Source organism: Oncorhynchus tshawytscha, linkage group LG22, assembly GCF_018296145.1.
Source record: "Oncorhynchus tshawytscha isolate Ot180627B linkage group LG22, Otsh_v2.0, whole genome shotgun sequence".
Taxonomy (NCBI): Eukaryota; Metazoa; Chordata; class Actinopteri; order Salmoniformes; family Salmonidae; genus Oncorhynchus; species Oncorhynchus tshawytscha.
The window spans coordinates 38,685,691-38,703,502 of record NC_056450.1 but is presented as its reverse complement, the minus strand read 5'-3'; the positions used below and the strand labels follow the sequence as shown (position 1 = coordinate 38,703,502).

Here is a 17,812-nt window from a genome sequence, read left to right as displayed (position 1 = left end):
TAGTGAATGATTTGTCCCAAATATGTTTTTTGTTTTTGAAATATTTTGGACTAACTTATTCCTTACCCCCTTTGTTAGGCGTTGCAGTAGTAATTGAATACCTCATCTCTGTACCCCACACATACAATTGTCTGTAAGGTCCCTCAGTCGAGCATTGAATTTCAAACACAGATTCAACCACAAAGACCAGGGAGGTTTTCCAATGCCTCGCAAAAAGGGCACCTATTGGTAGAGTGGGTAAAAATAAAAAAGCAGACATTGAATGTCCCTTTGAGCATGGTGAAGTTATTAATTACACTATGGATGGTGTATCAATACACCCAGTCACTACAAAAATACAGGTGTCCTTCCTAACTCAGTTGCCGGAGAGGAAGGAAACCTCTCAGAGATTTCACCATGAGGCCAATGGTGACTTTAAAACAGTTAGAGTTTAATGGCTGTGATAGAAAACTGAGGAATACTAACCTAAATGACAGAGTAAAAAGAAGGAAGCCTGTACAGAATACAAATATTCCAAAACATGTATCTTGTTTGCAAAAAGGCACTAAAATAACTGCAAAAAATGTGGCAAAGAAATGAACAATATCCTGAATATAAAGCGTTATGTTTGGGGCAAATCCAAACACAACACGCCACTGAGTACCACTCTTCATATTTTCAAGTATGGTGGTGGCTGCATCATGTTATGAGTTTGCTTGTCACCATCAAGGACTCTCTTTTTTTAGGGTAAAAAGAAAAGGAATAGAGCTAAGCACAGGCAAAATCCCAGAGGAATACCTGGTTCAGTCTGCTTTCCAACAGACACTGGGAGTTGAATTAACCTTTCAGCAGGACAATAACCTAAAACACATGGCCAAATATGCACTGGAGTTGGTTACCAAGACGACATTGAGTGGGGTAGTTTGTTTTTGACTTAAATTGTCTTGAAAATCTATGGCAAGACTTGAAAATGTCTGTCTAGCAATGATCTACAACCAACTCGACAAAACTTTAAAGAATTTTTTCAAGAATAATGTGCAAATATTGTACAATCCATGTGTGCAAAGCTCTTGGAGACTTACCCAGAAAGACTCACAGCTGTAATCACTGGCAAAGGTGCTTCTACAAGGTATTGACTCAGGAGTCTGAATACTTAGGTAAATGATATATTTCTGTATTTACATTTGCAAACATTTCTAAATACATGTTTTCAGTTTGTCATTATGGGGTATATTGAGAAAAATATATATTTGATACATTTTCAATTCAGGCTGTGACACAACAAAATGTGGAATAATGGGTGTGAATACTTTCTGAAGGCACTGTACATTCCTAGAGATCACTACACCACACTGCTCTACACAGATGATTTGACAGACTGGACACCGCTAAGGGACTTGTTACTTGAGTTAAGCCATTGAACACCCTAATTACAGTATGATGTCATACAGGTATATGCAGCTAACCTACATGTTAACTCAGCAAAAAAAGAAACAGACCTTTTTTTCAGGACCCTGTCTTTCAAAGATAATTTGTAAAAATCCAAATAACTTCACAAGATCTTCATAGTAAAGGGTTTAAACACTGTTTTTCATGCTTGTTCAATGAACCATAAACAATGAATGAACATGCACCTGTGGAACGGTCATTAAGACACTAACAGCTTACAGACGGTAGGCAATTAAGGTCACAGTTATGAAAACTTAGGACACTAAAGAGGCCTTTCTACTGACTCTGAAAAACACCAAAAGAAAGATGCCCTGGGTCCCTGCTCATCTGTGTGAACATGCCTTAGGCATGCTGGAAGGAGGCATGAGGACTGCAGATGTGGCCAGGGCAATAAATTGCAATGCCCGTACTGTGAGATGCCTAGGACACCGCTACAAGGAAACAGGACGGACAGCTGATCCTCCTCGCAGTGGCAGACCAAGTGTAACAACACCTGCACAGGATCGGTACATCCGAACATCAGGTACAGGTACAGGATGGCAACAACAACTGCCTGAGTTACACCAGGAACGCACAATCCCTCCATCAGTGCTCAGACTGTCCGCAATAGGCTGAGAGAGGCTGGACTGAGGGCTTGTAGGCCTGTTGTAAGGCTGGTCCTCACCAAACATCACCGGCAACAACGTGGCCTATGGGCACAAACCCACCATTGCTGGACCAGACAGGACTGGCAAAAAGTGCTCTTCACTGATGAGTGGCGGTTTTGTCACACCAGGGGTGATGGTCGGATTCACGTTTATTGTCGAAGGGACCAGCGTTACACCGAGGCCTGTACTTGGAGTGGGATCAAATTGGAGGTGGAGGGTCCATCATGGTCTGGGGCAGTGTGTCACAGCATTATTGGACTGAGCTTGTTGTCAATGCAGGCGATCTCAATGCTGTGCGTCACAGGGAAGACATCCTCCTCCCTCATGTGGTACCCTTCCTGCAGGCTCATCCTGACATGACCCTCCAGCATGACAATGCCACCAGTCATACTGCTCGTTCTGTGTGTGATTTCCTGCTAGACAGGAATGTCATTGTTCTGCCATGGCCAGCGAAGACTCCGGATCTCAATCCCATTGAGCACGTCTGGGACCTGTTGGATCGGAGGGTGTGGGCTAGGGCCATTCCCCCCCAGAAATGTCTGGAAACTTGCAGGTGCCTTGGTGGAAGTGTGGGGTAACATCTCACAGCAAGAACAGGCAAATCTGGTGCAGTCCATGAGGAGGAGATGCACTGCAGTACTTAACACAGCTGGTGGCCACACCAGATACTGACTGTTACTTTTGACCCCCTCTTTGTTCAGGGACACATTCAATTTCTGTTAGTCACATGTCTGTGGAACTTGTTCAGTTTATGTCTCAGTTGTTGAATCTGATGTTCATATGATATTTACACATGTTAAGTTAGCTGAAAATAAAACGCAGTTGACAGTGAGATATTTGTTTTTGCTGAGTTTATGTATACCTACACTAATAGGAACACTCTCCTACATTTACAGGATACAGACTGCTATTAGATTTTTAAAAAATGTAAAAACTCAAAAATGGTTTTAATACACAATGTGTAATCTGATACCAACCCTCAAGACACACAGCATAGAGACAACATGACAATGGCACTTCAGCATTACTCTGGCTTTATCTAGTGAATGTAAAATGAGCACGCCCAAAATCCCAGCAGACAACCATTTATGGCATAAATGAATAGATAAAAGGAGACTTGTTCAAATTCCAACGAATCAGCACTTTAATTGTTTCATACATTATATAACTGGACATTCTGTAAAGAAAACGTGGGAAAAAAGAAAAATAAAGTTTCTTAAAAACCATGCTTTTGGCTAAAACAATGACATGATCTTTATACATACAGTCAGAGCCCCACAACAGGAGAAAAAAAAAAACACCGCTTTGCATTTACATACATAGTAGAATGTCATTCACACACATACACAGCTCATGTCAATCAAAAGAACATCTGTAGAAATCCTCTCCTGAAATGTTGTTTGTTGGGCCCAGGTGAGGAAGTATGTCTGTGGATCAGGAACACTTTGACACTGGCAGAGGGGAGGAAAAGGCTGATGGGATAATGTAGAGGTGAATGTGAGAGAGAGATGGCTGATGGGATAATGTAGAGGTGAATGTGAGAGAGATGGCTGATGGGATAATGTAGAGGTGAATGTGAGAGAGATGGCCGATGGGATAATGTAGAGGGTAGAGATGGCCGATGGGATAATGTAGAGGTGAATGTGAGAGAGATGGCCAATGGGATAATGTAGAGGGTAGAGCTGGCCGATGGGATAATGTAGAGGTGAATGTGAGAGATGGCCGATGGGATAATGTAGCGGTGAATGAGAGAGATGGCTGATGGGATAATGTAGCGGTGAATGTGAGAGAGATGGCTGATGGGATAATGTAGCGGTGAATGTGAGCTGTCCGATGGGATAATGTAGAGGGTAGAGATGTCCGATGGGATAATGTAGAGGTTATAGATGGCCGATGGGATAATGTAGCGGTGAATGCGAGAGAGATGGCTGATGGGATAGAGGTGAATGTGAGCGAGATGGCCGATGGGATAATGTAGCAGGGAATGTGAGAGAGATGGCTGATGGGATAATGTAGCAGGGAATGAGAGAGAGATGGCTGATGGGATAATGTAGCGGTGAATGTGAGAGAGATGGCTGATGGGATAATGTAGAGGGTAGAGATGGCTGATGGGATAATGTAGCGGTGAATGTGAGAGAGATGCAGAGATAAGCTGTTAAGGGAGAGTGGAGACAGGAGGCAGAGAGGTATGATTCATTCAGTGGTTCACTGTATTATCAGTCATCCAGAATGGAGTAATTCCCTCTCAGCACCGGTTCCCTCCCTTTCCCTCAGCCCCGTTTCCCTCCCTTTCTCTTCCAGTGCAGTTCTATCCCAATACCCTTTGCTGTGTGAAAATCACACCTCTACCAGACTGTTTCTATGCTCTTTAATCAACAACAAAAAAACAGATGAAGAATCTAGTGGGGTAGTAATGTTGACCTGAAGGTTATGTTCCTGAAAGATCAGCTCTCAATTTTATTTAAACCTTTTCCTGGACTTAAAAAGGTCCATGGATCATCATTTTTGGTGCAGGACTTGGCTTAATCTGGGCCTGGGAAACTGGCACTGAGAATAACATTTGATAGCCTTCGTTTACACAGGCAGCTCAATTCTGATATATTTTTCTTCTTCTCTTTTGACCAATCAGATCATCTTAGATAGAAAAAAAAGTCTTTAAAGAATTGGGCTGCCGATGTAATCAGAGACAGAGTAAAATATACCCAAGATAGAAAGGTCTTTAATGTTTTTAGTCCCCAACACCCCAAAAGGAACATTCTATCTGTTGTGTCGGGCCAGTGTTTCAACAGGCAGAATGTTCAGCATTTCAGTCTCAGCCTTCAGAGGAACTCCAGCTACAAGACGATGTGAAGCCCCAGTGGGAAACTCTAACTCTGGGTAACAGAGCCGGTGTTTACACAGGCAGGCCAATTCAGCTCTTTTGCCAATAATTGGTATTTTGACCAATCAGATCAGCTCTTTTGCCAATAATTGGTATTTTGACCAATCAGATCAGCCCTTTTGACAATAATTGGGGAAAATATCAGAAGTGGGCTACTTGTGTAAAGACAGCCAGATAGAGTAAACCCAGTGAAGGACCAGGCGATCCTAGTAGAGACATTGATGCTCAGAGTAAACCCAGTGAAGGACCAGGCGATCCTAGTAGAGACATTGATGCTCAGAGTAAACCCAGTGAAGGACCAGGCGATCCTAGTAGAGACATTGATGCTCAGAGTAAACCCAGTGAAGGACCAGGCGATCCTAGTAGAGACATTGATGCTCAGAGTAAACCCAGTGAAGGACCAGGCGATCCTAGTAGAGACATTGATGCTCAGAGATAACCAACACCAATAACTTCAGTTAGAATAGCAGGTGTGTCTCACTGAACTAGGTGTTCAAAACAAAAGATCAATCTCACCCCCCCCAAAAAAAAAAATGCATAGTTCAGTGAGACCATGGAGCTGTTTACATTGACTCGTAAATGTAATGGTGTCCAACCGTTTTAAAACAAGTCATTTCTCCCCTAAGGCTAAAGCTCATAAACTAGAAAAGGTGATTTGAAGATGAGAAATACTACTTTTCCATCAACAGGTACTTTTTTTTGTTCCATAACATTTCATATTTCAACCACCTTAAGCCTCGACTTCCCTAGCAACATCAGATTAATTGATCACGGAGGAGAATTTCATTTTACACAATCGGTTACCTCAATGTGAGAGATTTTTTTTCTCTCCAGGAAAAACATTTAGATTCTGATTTTTAGTTGTGGTTGAAATGGTCACATCAGGACATGGAAACCGCAATAAAAACAGAATATTGTAATATCCTTGTTCCAATGTTAGATTTCCATTTCCAAGCTAAACAAAATAATTTTTAGTGCCATTACCACCATGTGACCTCCCAACCATCTGGAATAAAGATTATAAACTCAAATAAACTAACCTTACTAACTAACACACAGACAGAGAGACACACACAAAGAGACCGAAAGACACAGACAGACCGAAAGACAGAGAGAGCGAGAAAGAAACAGAGACAAAGGTCAGACTAAAACATCTTTACAGAGAACTGATTTTAAAACAAAGTGAAGTTCTGAACCAATGCACTTCATTGATTGTCCAACTTCCAAAAAAAGCAGACACTAAAACACACAGAGACTCAATTCAATTGACATGCTTTGGCCCATGTTGTGTCCAAGGTGAACCACAGGAAAAACATGGACTGTCCCAGAGGAACTCTGTCTCTGTGGACACCAATAACGGAGGGAGGGGGGGGGGAGCGTCGAGCTATCAGGCAGCGTCCTCTTGCTGTTCTCTCCCTATGCCTGTGGGTGGCACTGTTCCACAAAACCCACCTCATGCTTCCTTCCATACACAGAAGTCAGTGTTTGCTGGACACGAAGAAGACAAAAATTAAAACCGAACAAGAAAATGTGGCAACAAAAAATAAAAAAAGCAGCAGAAGCAAACTCAGTCGATTTTGACGGCAGCGTAGATCTTCCGTATGAACATGTACGCTGCGTAAAAACCGATTGTCCCTGTAAGGAGCCAGAAGGACAGGACCATGAGAGCCGTGTAGCCAAAGTACAACAGGGAAGGAATAAACTCCACGATGTCCAGCTGGAAGAGAAACACAACATCAACTTGTTGTTAGACAGCTACCAGCCAATCTAAACAGCTACCAGCCAATCTAAGCACGCTTTCAAACCTCATCTCAATATGTCTTTGATGTTTACCTTGTTGACAAAGTAGAAAATGGCATAAACAAGAACGTAGAAGGCTGAGCCCCCTGATACCAGGAAGGTCCTCCACCACCACCGGTAGTCCTGTAGGAGACAGACAGACAAGACAGTTGGCAACTCTGATGTCACAACTCGTGGAGCGTTCCAGTTCCACTGTCTCTGAACTTCTTTTCTCACACACACACACACACACACGTTTTTACTATGCAAAAGCCCCATCTATACACCCACACAGCAGGGCCCCGTCTCACCTCCGCACAGAGCTGGAAGTAAACCATGACGATACTAATCTGGGAGCAGGACACCACCAGGATGATGAACACCAGGAAGAGGAAACCAAACAGGTAGTAGAACTGGTTCTCCCAGATGGCCTGCAGAGGGAGAACAGATTACAAACACCTCGTAGACCAGGGCCACGCACAGATCTGATTTGATTGGTTCTTCTTCTGCTGCGGCCCATCAATGTGGATGGAGGTGTTTCCTGTGGTCCATGATGGATCAACTCCTTGGTCTTTCTTGCTAAAGGGAAAGGTTGTTGTCCTGGCACTACACTGCCAAGTCTCCAACCACTTCCCTATAGGCTGTCTCATCGCCGTTGGTGATCAGGCCTACCACTGCAGTGTCCTCAGCAAAGTTGAGAGTTGGAGTGGTGCTTGGCCACCAAGGGAGGAGGGGGCTATGCACAAACCCCCGAAGGGCCCCACGTGTTGAGGGTCAGCGTGGCAGAAGTGTCGTTGCCTACTTTCACCACCTGGCCCATGACGAAGTCCAGGATCCAGTTGTAGAGGGAGGTGCTCAGTCCCTGGGTCCTGAGCTTAGTGATGAACTTGAAAAGGCATTATGGTGTTAAACGCTGAGCTGTAGTCGATGAACAGCATTCTCACATAGGTGTTCCTTTTGCCCAGGCAGTAGAGCACAGTGGAGATGGCATCATCTGTTGGATCTAGGGTGGCTGGAGTTGATGTGCCATAACCAGCCTCTTAAAGCACTTCATGATTACAGAGGAGTGCTACAGGGTGCTAGTCATTGTGGCAGGTAGCCTTAGAGTTCTTGGGGACAGGAATGATGATGGTCAACTTGTGGGGAATTCACAGACTGGAACAAGGAGAGGTTGAAAATGACTAGAGATGCCTGCCAGCTGGCCTGAGCATGCTCTGAGAACGCACCCTGGAATACCATCCTGTCCCGTAGTCTTGAGTGTTGACCAGATGCATTTAAAAAATATATATAATTTAGCAGACAATGTCACCCAGAGGGATTTACAGGAGCAATTAGGGTTAAGTGCCTTGCTCAAGGGCATCTGATGCTCCAGATACTAGTCTAAAGAAGGACAGTTTTATTGCTTCTTCAATCAGAACAACAGTTTTCAGCTTTGCTAACATACTTGCAAAAGGGTTTTCTAATGATCAATTAGCCTTTTAAAATGATAAACTTGGATTAGCTAACACAACGTGCCACTGGAACTTGGGATGGCTGGAGCCTTTGACATTTTTTTAGGGCCTTCCTCTTACACCGCCTGGTACAGAGCTCCTGGATGGCAGGGAGCTAAGCCCCAGTGATGGACTGCGCCGTATGCACTACCCTCTGTAGCGCCTTGCAGACTGACGCCAAGCAGTTGCCGTACCAGGCGGTGATGCAGCCAGTCGAGATGCTCTCGATGGTGCAGCTGTAGAACACACCATCTGTTGTTGAAGAGACTTCCCCCTCTGGATTTCTCGGAATCCTGATCTCGGAATCCAATCTCGGAATCCAATCTCCTGTTCTCGGGAATCCAATCTCGGGAATCCCAATCTCCTGTTCTCGGGAATCCCAATCTCCTGTTCTCGGGAATCCCAATCTCCTGTTCTCGGGAATCCCAATCTCCTGTTCTCGGGAATCCCAATCTCCTGTTCTCGGAATCCAATCTCCTGTCTGCTCGGTGAATGGAGAACCCATCGACTTGGATACCCCTCCAGGGCTATCTTCAGAAAAACATATTGCTTTTGTGAGAGTCCTGTTGTTAGCAAATCCGCGATCGGAGGTCATCCGTTTTATTTATCAAGTGACTGAACACAGCGGTGGCCTGTTTTCGTTCGCCTTAAGTCTCAACAGCACACCCCTCTCCTGCCTTTCCCCCCGCCTATTTCTCCTCTTGGGTGGCCCAAAGATTGGGTCAGCGGTACAAAGAACCCTGGGAAGATGAGTCAAAGTCGAAGCCGGAATTGAGGTTAGTAATTGCTGACGTGATGTTCAAAAGGTATTGTCGGTCTTAAGAAATGATAGAAACAAAATGCATCTTCTACAGCTAAAACGGCTCGGAGCCATTCACCATACAGTGACACCTTTATATAATAAACTGCAATGATTTCTGATTGACTCTCTTGTTTGTTCACCTGGAAATTCCTATTCCAACAGGCTAATAGGAGAGGACTTCTACTCACACTGAAAATGAAGAAGAGTTCAATGAACATGGCACCAAACGGTAGAATCCCAGCCATCAGAATTCTTCGGGAAGGGAAAAGAGAAAATGTCTTAAAAAAAACACTGTTCATCCAAACGACTGTGTTCAATGAACTTCTACGACTGAATATAAGAGGACGTTCTACACGAAAAGACGAGTATACATGGATTGGTGCAGAGCAGTAGGCAGGCTTGACAAGGACACTCACCCCACAAACTTGTTCATGTACCAGCGCTGCTCAGGCACCTGGCGAGGGATCTGATTGGTGCGGACGGGGTTATCGTACGGCTGCTTGCGGAAGCCAAAGTAGTAGCCCAAGTAGACCAGTGGCATGGAGATACCGAACCACATGCAGAGTAGAGCCAGCATGGTGGCGAAGGGGACCTGAGTGGGGAAGACGACGTCACAGGTTGATATGGTCCACAACACCTGTCCTTGTTCTGAGGGCGGTAGACTGAATGTGTTGATGATATTCAGGGAACACGTGTATTCCGGATCATTGTGGAGAATTGTAAAGCATGTGGATTTGACATATTTTCTATGTCTCATGTGAAAAACCAATGGCCCTCTCTGGGTCAAATATAGTGGTCCTATAGACAGTGGTCCTATAGACAGTGGTCCTATAAACAGTGAATGTGTTGCTATACAGTGGTCCTATAGACAGTGGTCCTATAGACAGTGAATGTGTTGCTATACAGTGGTCCTATAGACAGTGAATGTGTTGCTATACTGTGGTCCTATAGACAGTGAATGTGTTGCTATACAGTGGTCCTATAGACAGTGAATGTGTTGATATACAGTGGGCCTGTATGTAGGAGACTAGCTAGCTCACAGCTCCAGACGAGTGCTCTCCCCAGATGAAACAGTTGAGGACGAAGCAGATGGAGAAGACCACAGCCGGGTACAGAGTGGCCGTCTGCAGGCACAGCAGAAACACGGAGTCACACATGAATAGTAGGCAACCGGACACGAAGTTTGATTAGAAATAATATGTCATTAGTCATTGATAGTGTTCATTTGAAATACTCACACAGAAAGCACCCTTCTTCCACCGATGCCCTTTCAGCGTGCGGTAAAGTCGGCCAGCGAAGTACCCACCGAACACACTGGAAGCAAAAACAGTCATATTGATGCCTCTCCCAGTGTATAGACAGCAGACAGAGCACAGCCAGAGGCCCAATCCCAAACAGAAAGAGTCACCCTCCTTATGTCTCATGCCCAATCCTAAACCGAGAGAGAGTCACCCTCCTTATGTCTCAGGCCCAATCCCAAACAGAGAGAGTCACCCTCCTTATGTCTCAGGCCCATTCCCAAAATGGACCCCTATGCACTTGTGAAGATTTGTGAGGATTTGATAAGTAATATGGTGAAAGTTCCAACTAGCCTATCAGAGATGCGGCATGGTTGAGCGATTTACCGTATCGCTTACACCCAACACATCCTCTCAGATCTCCACAAGTGCATAGGGGTCCATTTTGGGATTGGGCCTGAGACATAAGGAGGGCGACTCTCTCTCGTCTTACCCCATGAACATGAACAGAAAGCAGGAAGTGGTCATCAGGGCCCCTCTACTGGAAGGAGACAGCATCCCCAACATGGCCACGACTACAGGACAGATAAAACACAACAGCTCCACGTCAGAGACACACAGGCAACCAGGCTTTCGTCTCCAGCTGTAGTGGCTGGACCAAATCCAGAGATTACAATTCCTTGGTGAAAACAGCTGTTGGTAGATAAGAGTGCTTTTGAAACGAGGTTCTAGAAGTCTGTTTACAGATCACACTCACAGATGACGATGAGAATCATGCAGAAGAGCTGTATGCCTGAGCCCAGCAGAGAGCTGAGGATCATGGGATATTGTGGAGGTCTGAACACGTCACCATGGACATTCTTCCAGCCCGACTCCTCCATGGTGTCCTCCTATCGAAGATAGGCATTGGTCAAGATATCTTAGAGACACACTACCCACAACAAGAAGTAAATACTCATCTCGAGAGGGTGTACATATGGCACATTTTAAATCCTAATCTCTCACACACACACAGCTGTCAAATGCCAAAGTCATGTCTAGCAGAGTGAGTGGGGTCTCTTACTATGTCATCCTCTCTGTTGTAGTTGGCGATGTCCTTCCTCAGGGTCCTGATGATGATCATACTGAGGATCCCAGAGAGGAAGAAGACCACCACCACTGAGTTGACGATGGAGAACCAGTGGATCTGCACATCGCTCATGGTCAGGTAGGTGTCCCAGCGAGATGCCCACTTCACCTGGCTCTCCTACAGGGAGGAGGGAGAGACAAACAGGGGGTCAAGTCAGGCCATTGATAATTCTTTAGGCAGAGTCCCAGCGAGACCAAGGTATCTTGGTCTAGAGGAACTTCCATTAGAAGACAAGCAATTACATAATCAAGGCAGGAGCCTAGAAATCACAAAAGAACCATCATAAATAAGCACATTCCTCAGTGAAGAGGACCCCTACCAACAACGTAGCTAGCCAAGTCAAGTCCCATTTTATTTCAAGTGTGTCTCAACACTTTTACAGATAACAATTCTAAATCTTTACTGTTGCTCAGACTCTGGGACCTAAAATAAGGGCCATACAGAGAAGGGCCACACAGAGATGGGCCACACAGAGAAGGGCCGTGCCACTTACCTCCCAGCGGACAGAGTAGGTGAAGAGAACCTCATTCTCCTTGGAGGGGTCAATCTCCTGAGGAGCTGAGTTAGTGGCCTCAGGCAGGGTACACAACCCCTTATCAGCCTTCAGGTCTGTAGAAGGATCCAGACAGGAGACAATTAACACATAGGAAGGGAAGGATAGAAACACCGGCTGTATTATCTAACGCTGGTCTCTGTGTTTAATGGGCTGGAATAAACCGTTCGTACCTCAGACAGGACAGGGTGCTGTGTAACTTCACCTTGACACTGTGGAGAACCAGCTCAACTTACCTTCCACCTTGACACTCTGGGGAACCACTTCAAAACGTACAACTCTGTAGTTGTGCTCTTCCTCCTCCTCCAGCTTCTCCTTGTGGTAGTAGATGATGAAAGACAGGTGGTTGTGAAGGTAGAACTATAGTAGAGAGAACAGAATGAAGGACAAGTGGTTACAGTTGAAGTCGGGAAGTTTACATACACCTTAGCCAAATACATTTAAACTCAGTTTTTCACAATTCCTGATATTTAATCCTAATAAAAATTCCTTGTTTTAGGATCACCACTTTATTTTAAGAATGTGAAATGTACAGAAAATGATTTATTTCAGCTTTTATTTCTTTCATCACATTCCCAGTGGGTCAGAAGTTTACATACACTAATTACATACAATTAGTGTTCGGTAGCATTGCCTTTAAATAGTTTAACTTGGGTCAAACGCTTTGGGTAGCCTTCCACAAGCTTCCCACAATAAGTCGGGTGAATCTTGGCCCATTCCTCCTGACAGAGCTGGTCTAACTGAGTCAGGTGTGTAGGCCTCCTTGCTCGCACACGCTTTTTCAGTTCTTCCCACAACTTTTCTATAGGATTGAGGTCAGGGCTTTGTGATGGCCACTCCAATACCTTGACTTTGTTGTCCTTATGCCATTTTGCCACAACTTTGGAAGTAGGCTTGAGGTCATTGTCCATTTGGATGACCCATTTGCTTTAACTTCCTGACTGATATATGATAGCTGTTGCTTCAATATATCCACATAATATATCCTCCCTCATGATGCCATCTATTTTGTGAATTGCACTAGTCCCTCCTGCAGCAAAGCACCCCCCACAACATGATGCTGCCACCCCCGTGCTTCACGGTTGGGATGGTGTTCTTCGGCTTGCAAGCCACCCCCTTTTCCTCCAAACATAACGGTGGTCATTATGGCCAAACGGTTCTATTTTTGTTTCATCAGACCAGATGACATTTCTCCAAAAAGTGCAATCTTTGTCCCCATCTGCAGTTGCAAACCGTAGTCTGGCTTTTTTTTTATGGCGGTTTTGGAGCAGTGGCTTCTTCCTTGCTGAGCGGCCTTTCAGGTTATGTCGATATAGGACTCGTTTTACTGTGGATATAGATACTTTTGTACATGTTTCCTCCAGCATCTTCACAAGGTCCTTTGCTGTTGTTCTGGGATTGATTTGCACTTTTCACACCACAATACATTCATCTCTAGGAGACAGAAGGCATCTCCTTCCTGAGCGGTATGACAGCTCTGTGATCCCATGGTGTTTATACTTGCGTACTATTGTTTGTACAGATGATAGTGGTACCTTCAGGCATTTGGAAATTGCTCCCAAGGTTGAACCAGACTTGTGGAGGTCTACAATTTTATTTCTGAGGTCTTGGCTGATTTCTTTTGATTTTCCCATGATGTCAAGCAAAGAGGCACTGAGTTTGATGGTAGGCCTTGAAATACATCCACAATTGACTCAAATGATGTCAATTAGCCTATCAGAAGCTTCTAAAGCCATGACATCATTTTCTGGAATTTTCCAAGCTGTTTAAAGGCACAGTCAACTTAGTGTATGTAAACGTCTGACCCACTGGAATTGTGATATAGTGAATGATAAGTGAAATAATCTGTCTGTAAACAATTGTTGGAAAAATAACTTGTCATGCACAAAGTAAAATGTCCTAACCGACTTGCCAAAACTATAGTTTGTTAAAAAGAAATGTGTGGAGTGGTTGAAAAACAAGTTACTGACTCTGACCTAAGTGCATGTAAACTTCCGACTTCAACTGTATGTAGGTAGAACTATAGTAGAGAGACTACAGAACGCAAAGGTTTATACACTAAACTACTGGACAACAAGAGCTGTTCTGTAATAGACAAGCAAAATTCAGAGTTCCCACTCCCCTAATCTCATACAGATGTGTCCATACTCCCTCTCCATGCTTTAACTAGCAAGGAGGTTCTGTACCTTGCTGCTCTCAGTGAAGCCCAGTCTGTAGCCGTGTTCAAACTGAACATCCTTCACCACATCCTTCTCCTCCTCTGCCTCTTTGTTGGGGTAGAACTCCAGTCGCGTGGCCACTGGGAGGTTGTCTGCGATGCTGAGTTTATAGACAGGATTAACATGGAGCCTACAGCAGCATCTTACTTACACAGTCACCTGACTACTGGACAGAGTATTGAGGAAGGAAGGGTACTCACAGGTGAACATAGTACTCTTCCTGGATGCGCTCAGCCACCAGCTTGCTCTGCTGCACGTTGAGTTTCAGCTTGGCACAAACCACCTTACACTTCCTGTCCTGGGTCATGAGTACCGAGTAGGGGGTGTTCACAATACGATCCCCGCGTAACACCTCCCCTATAGCACGCACACACACAAACACACAGTTAGTAGGAGTTCATGGCGTGGGTCTTTATGCGTAACAGATTATTATGAATCCCATACAAAGACAACACAAATCAATGCTTTAGAACACTGTACACAACACAGTAAACCTTCCAAACGATGACAAGATGCATAGAACAACACTTCTACATGTGAGGAGAACAGAGAGAGCTGCTTACTTACCCAGGTTCTCTGCTTTGTAGACCACTTTATCAGGCTGACAGAAGGGCAGGGAGTAGTATTCATAGGGAAGCTGAGTCCGGGAGCTAGTCAGCTTCACAGCCTGGGGGGGAAATCAGTGGGCCACATTCAATTGAGTGACTGACTGCGTGACCTGCCAAACGCATGCCAATAGGCTACAGAACCAATACTAGTATCCACCCCAGTCTGCCTTGGAGCTAACAAGCTTTAGTCCATCTATCAAGCTTAGACAATAACACAGTTCATCATACCTAGAAAACCACAAAAAAAACTATGCTAACTTAGTGAAACCACAACAAGCCAAGGCAGAATAGAGTACTATATACCTGATGAAGCATAAGAGGGCTAGAACTAGGCTAAAAAGGTTTGGTTGTTTAACTTACCTTAATCTCTACAGCACTGTTCTGGTGGAAGTTCATAGGAGCAACTCCAGGCACGTAAAAGGGCTGGACCCCTCCAGGCAACATGGACAACAGCAGCAGGGCCAACCACGTCTCCTTCAACACAACAAACAGTCAATGGACTAGTTGGTCAATCTATACGAAGAAGCTTTTGATTAGAACTAAAATGTTTGCCCCTGGCAGAAGGAGGTCAGAAGGTGACTTTTTTTGGACCTGAATACCAAAACACTCAGTAGATAAGAGTTGCTCAGAGTTTACACATTTTAATTGATATTGAACAACCCTGTTGCCACATAGCTGCTTTAGACATTAAGAAATCAATGGACTGGAGATGCCTTTGGGATATGTAAAGGTGGGACTAATGTTTCACACACACAGAGAGAGAGAGAGGCCGTGATCTTAATCAAATCCAAATTTACTAGCCTTCTGGGCACACACACACCCAGTACAATCCAAGGTGGCTTGATGACTTAGACACAACTTTGAGACTGTACTTTACATAGGACTAGATCTAACCAGTCACAAATGAAAGACTATGTCTACACATCCCAATGATTGTATAGGAACACTCCTAATGTTTGAACAGGATCTTCTGGTTTACTTACTGTTACAGTAACACAACTGCATGTCAAATATTAGTACAGAGTGAGAGATGGATATCACCCTTTCACTTAACTAATATCACACCAGTCAAGCCTGATTTTCCTTTCCTGTGTGGAGTGCTTGTTTACACAACCACTAGCCATGAATGTATGACCAAAACCATTCATATTGCACTGGTCTGGGAGGGGTGAGGATGAGCATTTATGTGACAGGGAAACATGAACACCGTGAAAAGGTAAATGTAGATGTTTTTTTTTAATGTAACTTTTATTTAACTAGACAAGTCAGTTAAGAACAAATTATTATTTACAATGACGGCCTACAACAGCCAAATCGGGACGACGCTGGGCCAATTGTGGACTCCCAATCACAGCCGGTTGTGATACAGCCTGGATTCGAACCAGGGTGTCTGTAGTGACGCCTCTTTTCATTTTTGTTTATTTAACTAGGCAAGTCAGGTAAGAACAAAATATTATTTACAATGACGGCCTACCGGGGAACAGTGGGTTAACTGCCTTGTTCAGGGGCAGAATGACAGATTTCTACCTTGTCAGTTCAGGGATTTGATCTGGCAACCTTTTGGTTACTAGTCCAACTCTCTAACCACTAGGCTACCTGACGCCTAGCACATATGCAGTGCCTTAGACCGCTGCGCCACTCGGCAGTCCGTTGATGATGAAAACAATAACAAAACAAACTTAAAAACCCAATGCATCATATCAATCTCGTCTCAAATGAATAATGAGTGACATACCTCTGTATACGAATGAGTGCATGAAAACATCTCCACACTGATAATAGCTAGCAGTTATATAAAATAGATGGTTGAGACATGTCGACTAAGCAACAGCAGCTAGATAGTTACTCTAAGAAAGGACACTCTTTGGTTAAGCTTATAGAATACATAAATCAACCCGGAAATGCATAGCTAACAAGTTGCCAGCCACATACTAGTTAGCATTAACCATCTAACATTACCTAGTTAAACTGCCCCCTTTTGTCTGGGCTCTGGTCCTCGAACTAACTAGCTGCCACATAAAAACTAACTAGCAAGCTACCTATGTTTCGCATTTCCAGTACAACTTTTAGCAAGCGTGTACGTAGCTAGGCAAGTTAGAGAACGATGGTTGTGTTGTTGGCAAAGCCAGCTAACGTTAGCCTAGCTACGCCAAAGGGCTACTAACGCTGTCACAACGAGATTATTAATGAACTGTGTCTAAACTGCAATTGAAATACATGTCATGTTTGTTCCATATACAAAGTACGAACTAGGTAACTAGCTACTCAGGTACATTGTATTTTTTGGGCTGAACTGACATGAACTAGTTAGCAGTAGCGGACAAGCTGGCTTAGCGTCGTCAACATCCCCTGCTTGCTGCACCGTTGACAAATCAATGTAGAGAGACAGCTCATAGAAATGTCGTTAAATCATGACTCTAAATTTCACGTGGTAAAAAAAAAAGTACAGTCGCATATTAACACAACCACATGCTTCTATTTGAAGGTAGATGTTGCAACAGATGTTGGAAGAACAATATATATATATTTTTCCTGTTCACTTACCATCGCCGCGGCCGCCATCTTGAATACACGTGTCATTCGTGACGTCACGTGATCCCCATTAGCAGCAAAATGTGTTGATAGTGCTAGCTAGTTAGCTAGTGTCATCTAGTGACAGCAATTTATACTGAACAAAATATAAACAAATCATACAACAATTTCAAATATTTTACTGAGTTACAGTTCATATATGGAAATAAGTCAATTGAAATACATTCATTAGGCACTCATCTATGTGTTTCACATATGACTGGGAATACAGATATGCATCTGTTGGTCACAGATACCTTTATTTTTTTTAAAAGGTAGGGGAGTGGATCAGAAAACCAGTCAGTACCTGGTGTGACCACCATTTGCCTCATGCAGCACGACACATCTCCTTCGCATTGAGTAGATCAGACTGTGGAATGTTGTCCCACTCCTCTTCAATGACTGAAAAGTTGCTGGATATTGGCTGGAAGTGGAACACACTGTCGTACATGTTAATCCAGAGCATT

At 44.1% G+C, this 17,812-nt stretch overlaps 1 protein-coding gene across 1 annotated transcript; it reads right to left on the bottom strand.

Annotated features, from left to right (window-relative positions):
- Positions 1 to 3,195: 3,195 nt before the first annotated feature.
- On the bottom strand, positions 3,196 to 17,396 carry LOC112222386 (transmembrane 9 superfamily member 4). Its single transcript, XM_024385174.2, has 17 exons — positions 17,319 to 17,396; positions 15,135 to 15,248; positions 14,734 to 14,833; positions 14,367 to 14,523; positions 14,134 to 14,266; positions 12,184 to 12,307; positions 11,888 to 12,003; positions 11,329 to 11,511; positions 11,023 to 11,155; positions 10,759 to 10,840; positions 10,266 to 10,341; positions 10,068 to 10,151; positions 9,444 to 9,619; positions 9,216 to 9,279; positions 7,047 to 7,166; positions 6,790 to 6,879; positions 3,196 to 6,673 (listed from the first exon to the last, which is right to left on the bottom strand). Exons 1-17 carry the CDS (start codon positions 17,352 to 17,354, stop codon positions 6,524 to 6,526), a joined length of 1,938 nt encoding a protein of 645 aa, XP_024240942.2. The 5' UTR covers positions 17,355 to 17,396; the 3' UTR covers positions 3,196 to 6,523.
- Between the last annotated feature and the right edge of the window lie 416 nt (positions 17,397 to 17,812).

Bases quoted from the DNA above. Each gene is read 5' to 3' on its own strand.
- LOC112222386 (XM_024385174.2), bottom strand. From the start codon at position 17,354: ATGACACGTGTATTCAAGATGGCGGCCGCGGCGATG. The intron at 10,152-10,265 runs GTGAGTATTTCA...CTGTGCCTGCAG, and splicing joins GGAAGAAGGGTGCTTTCTGT to ACGGCCACTCTGTACCCGGC. The intron at 6,880-7,046 runs GTGAGACGGGGC...TGTCTCCTACAG, and splicing joins ACTTCCAGCTCTGTGCGGAG to GACTACCGGTGGTGGTGGAG.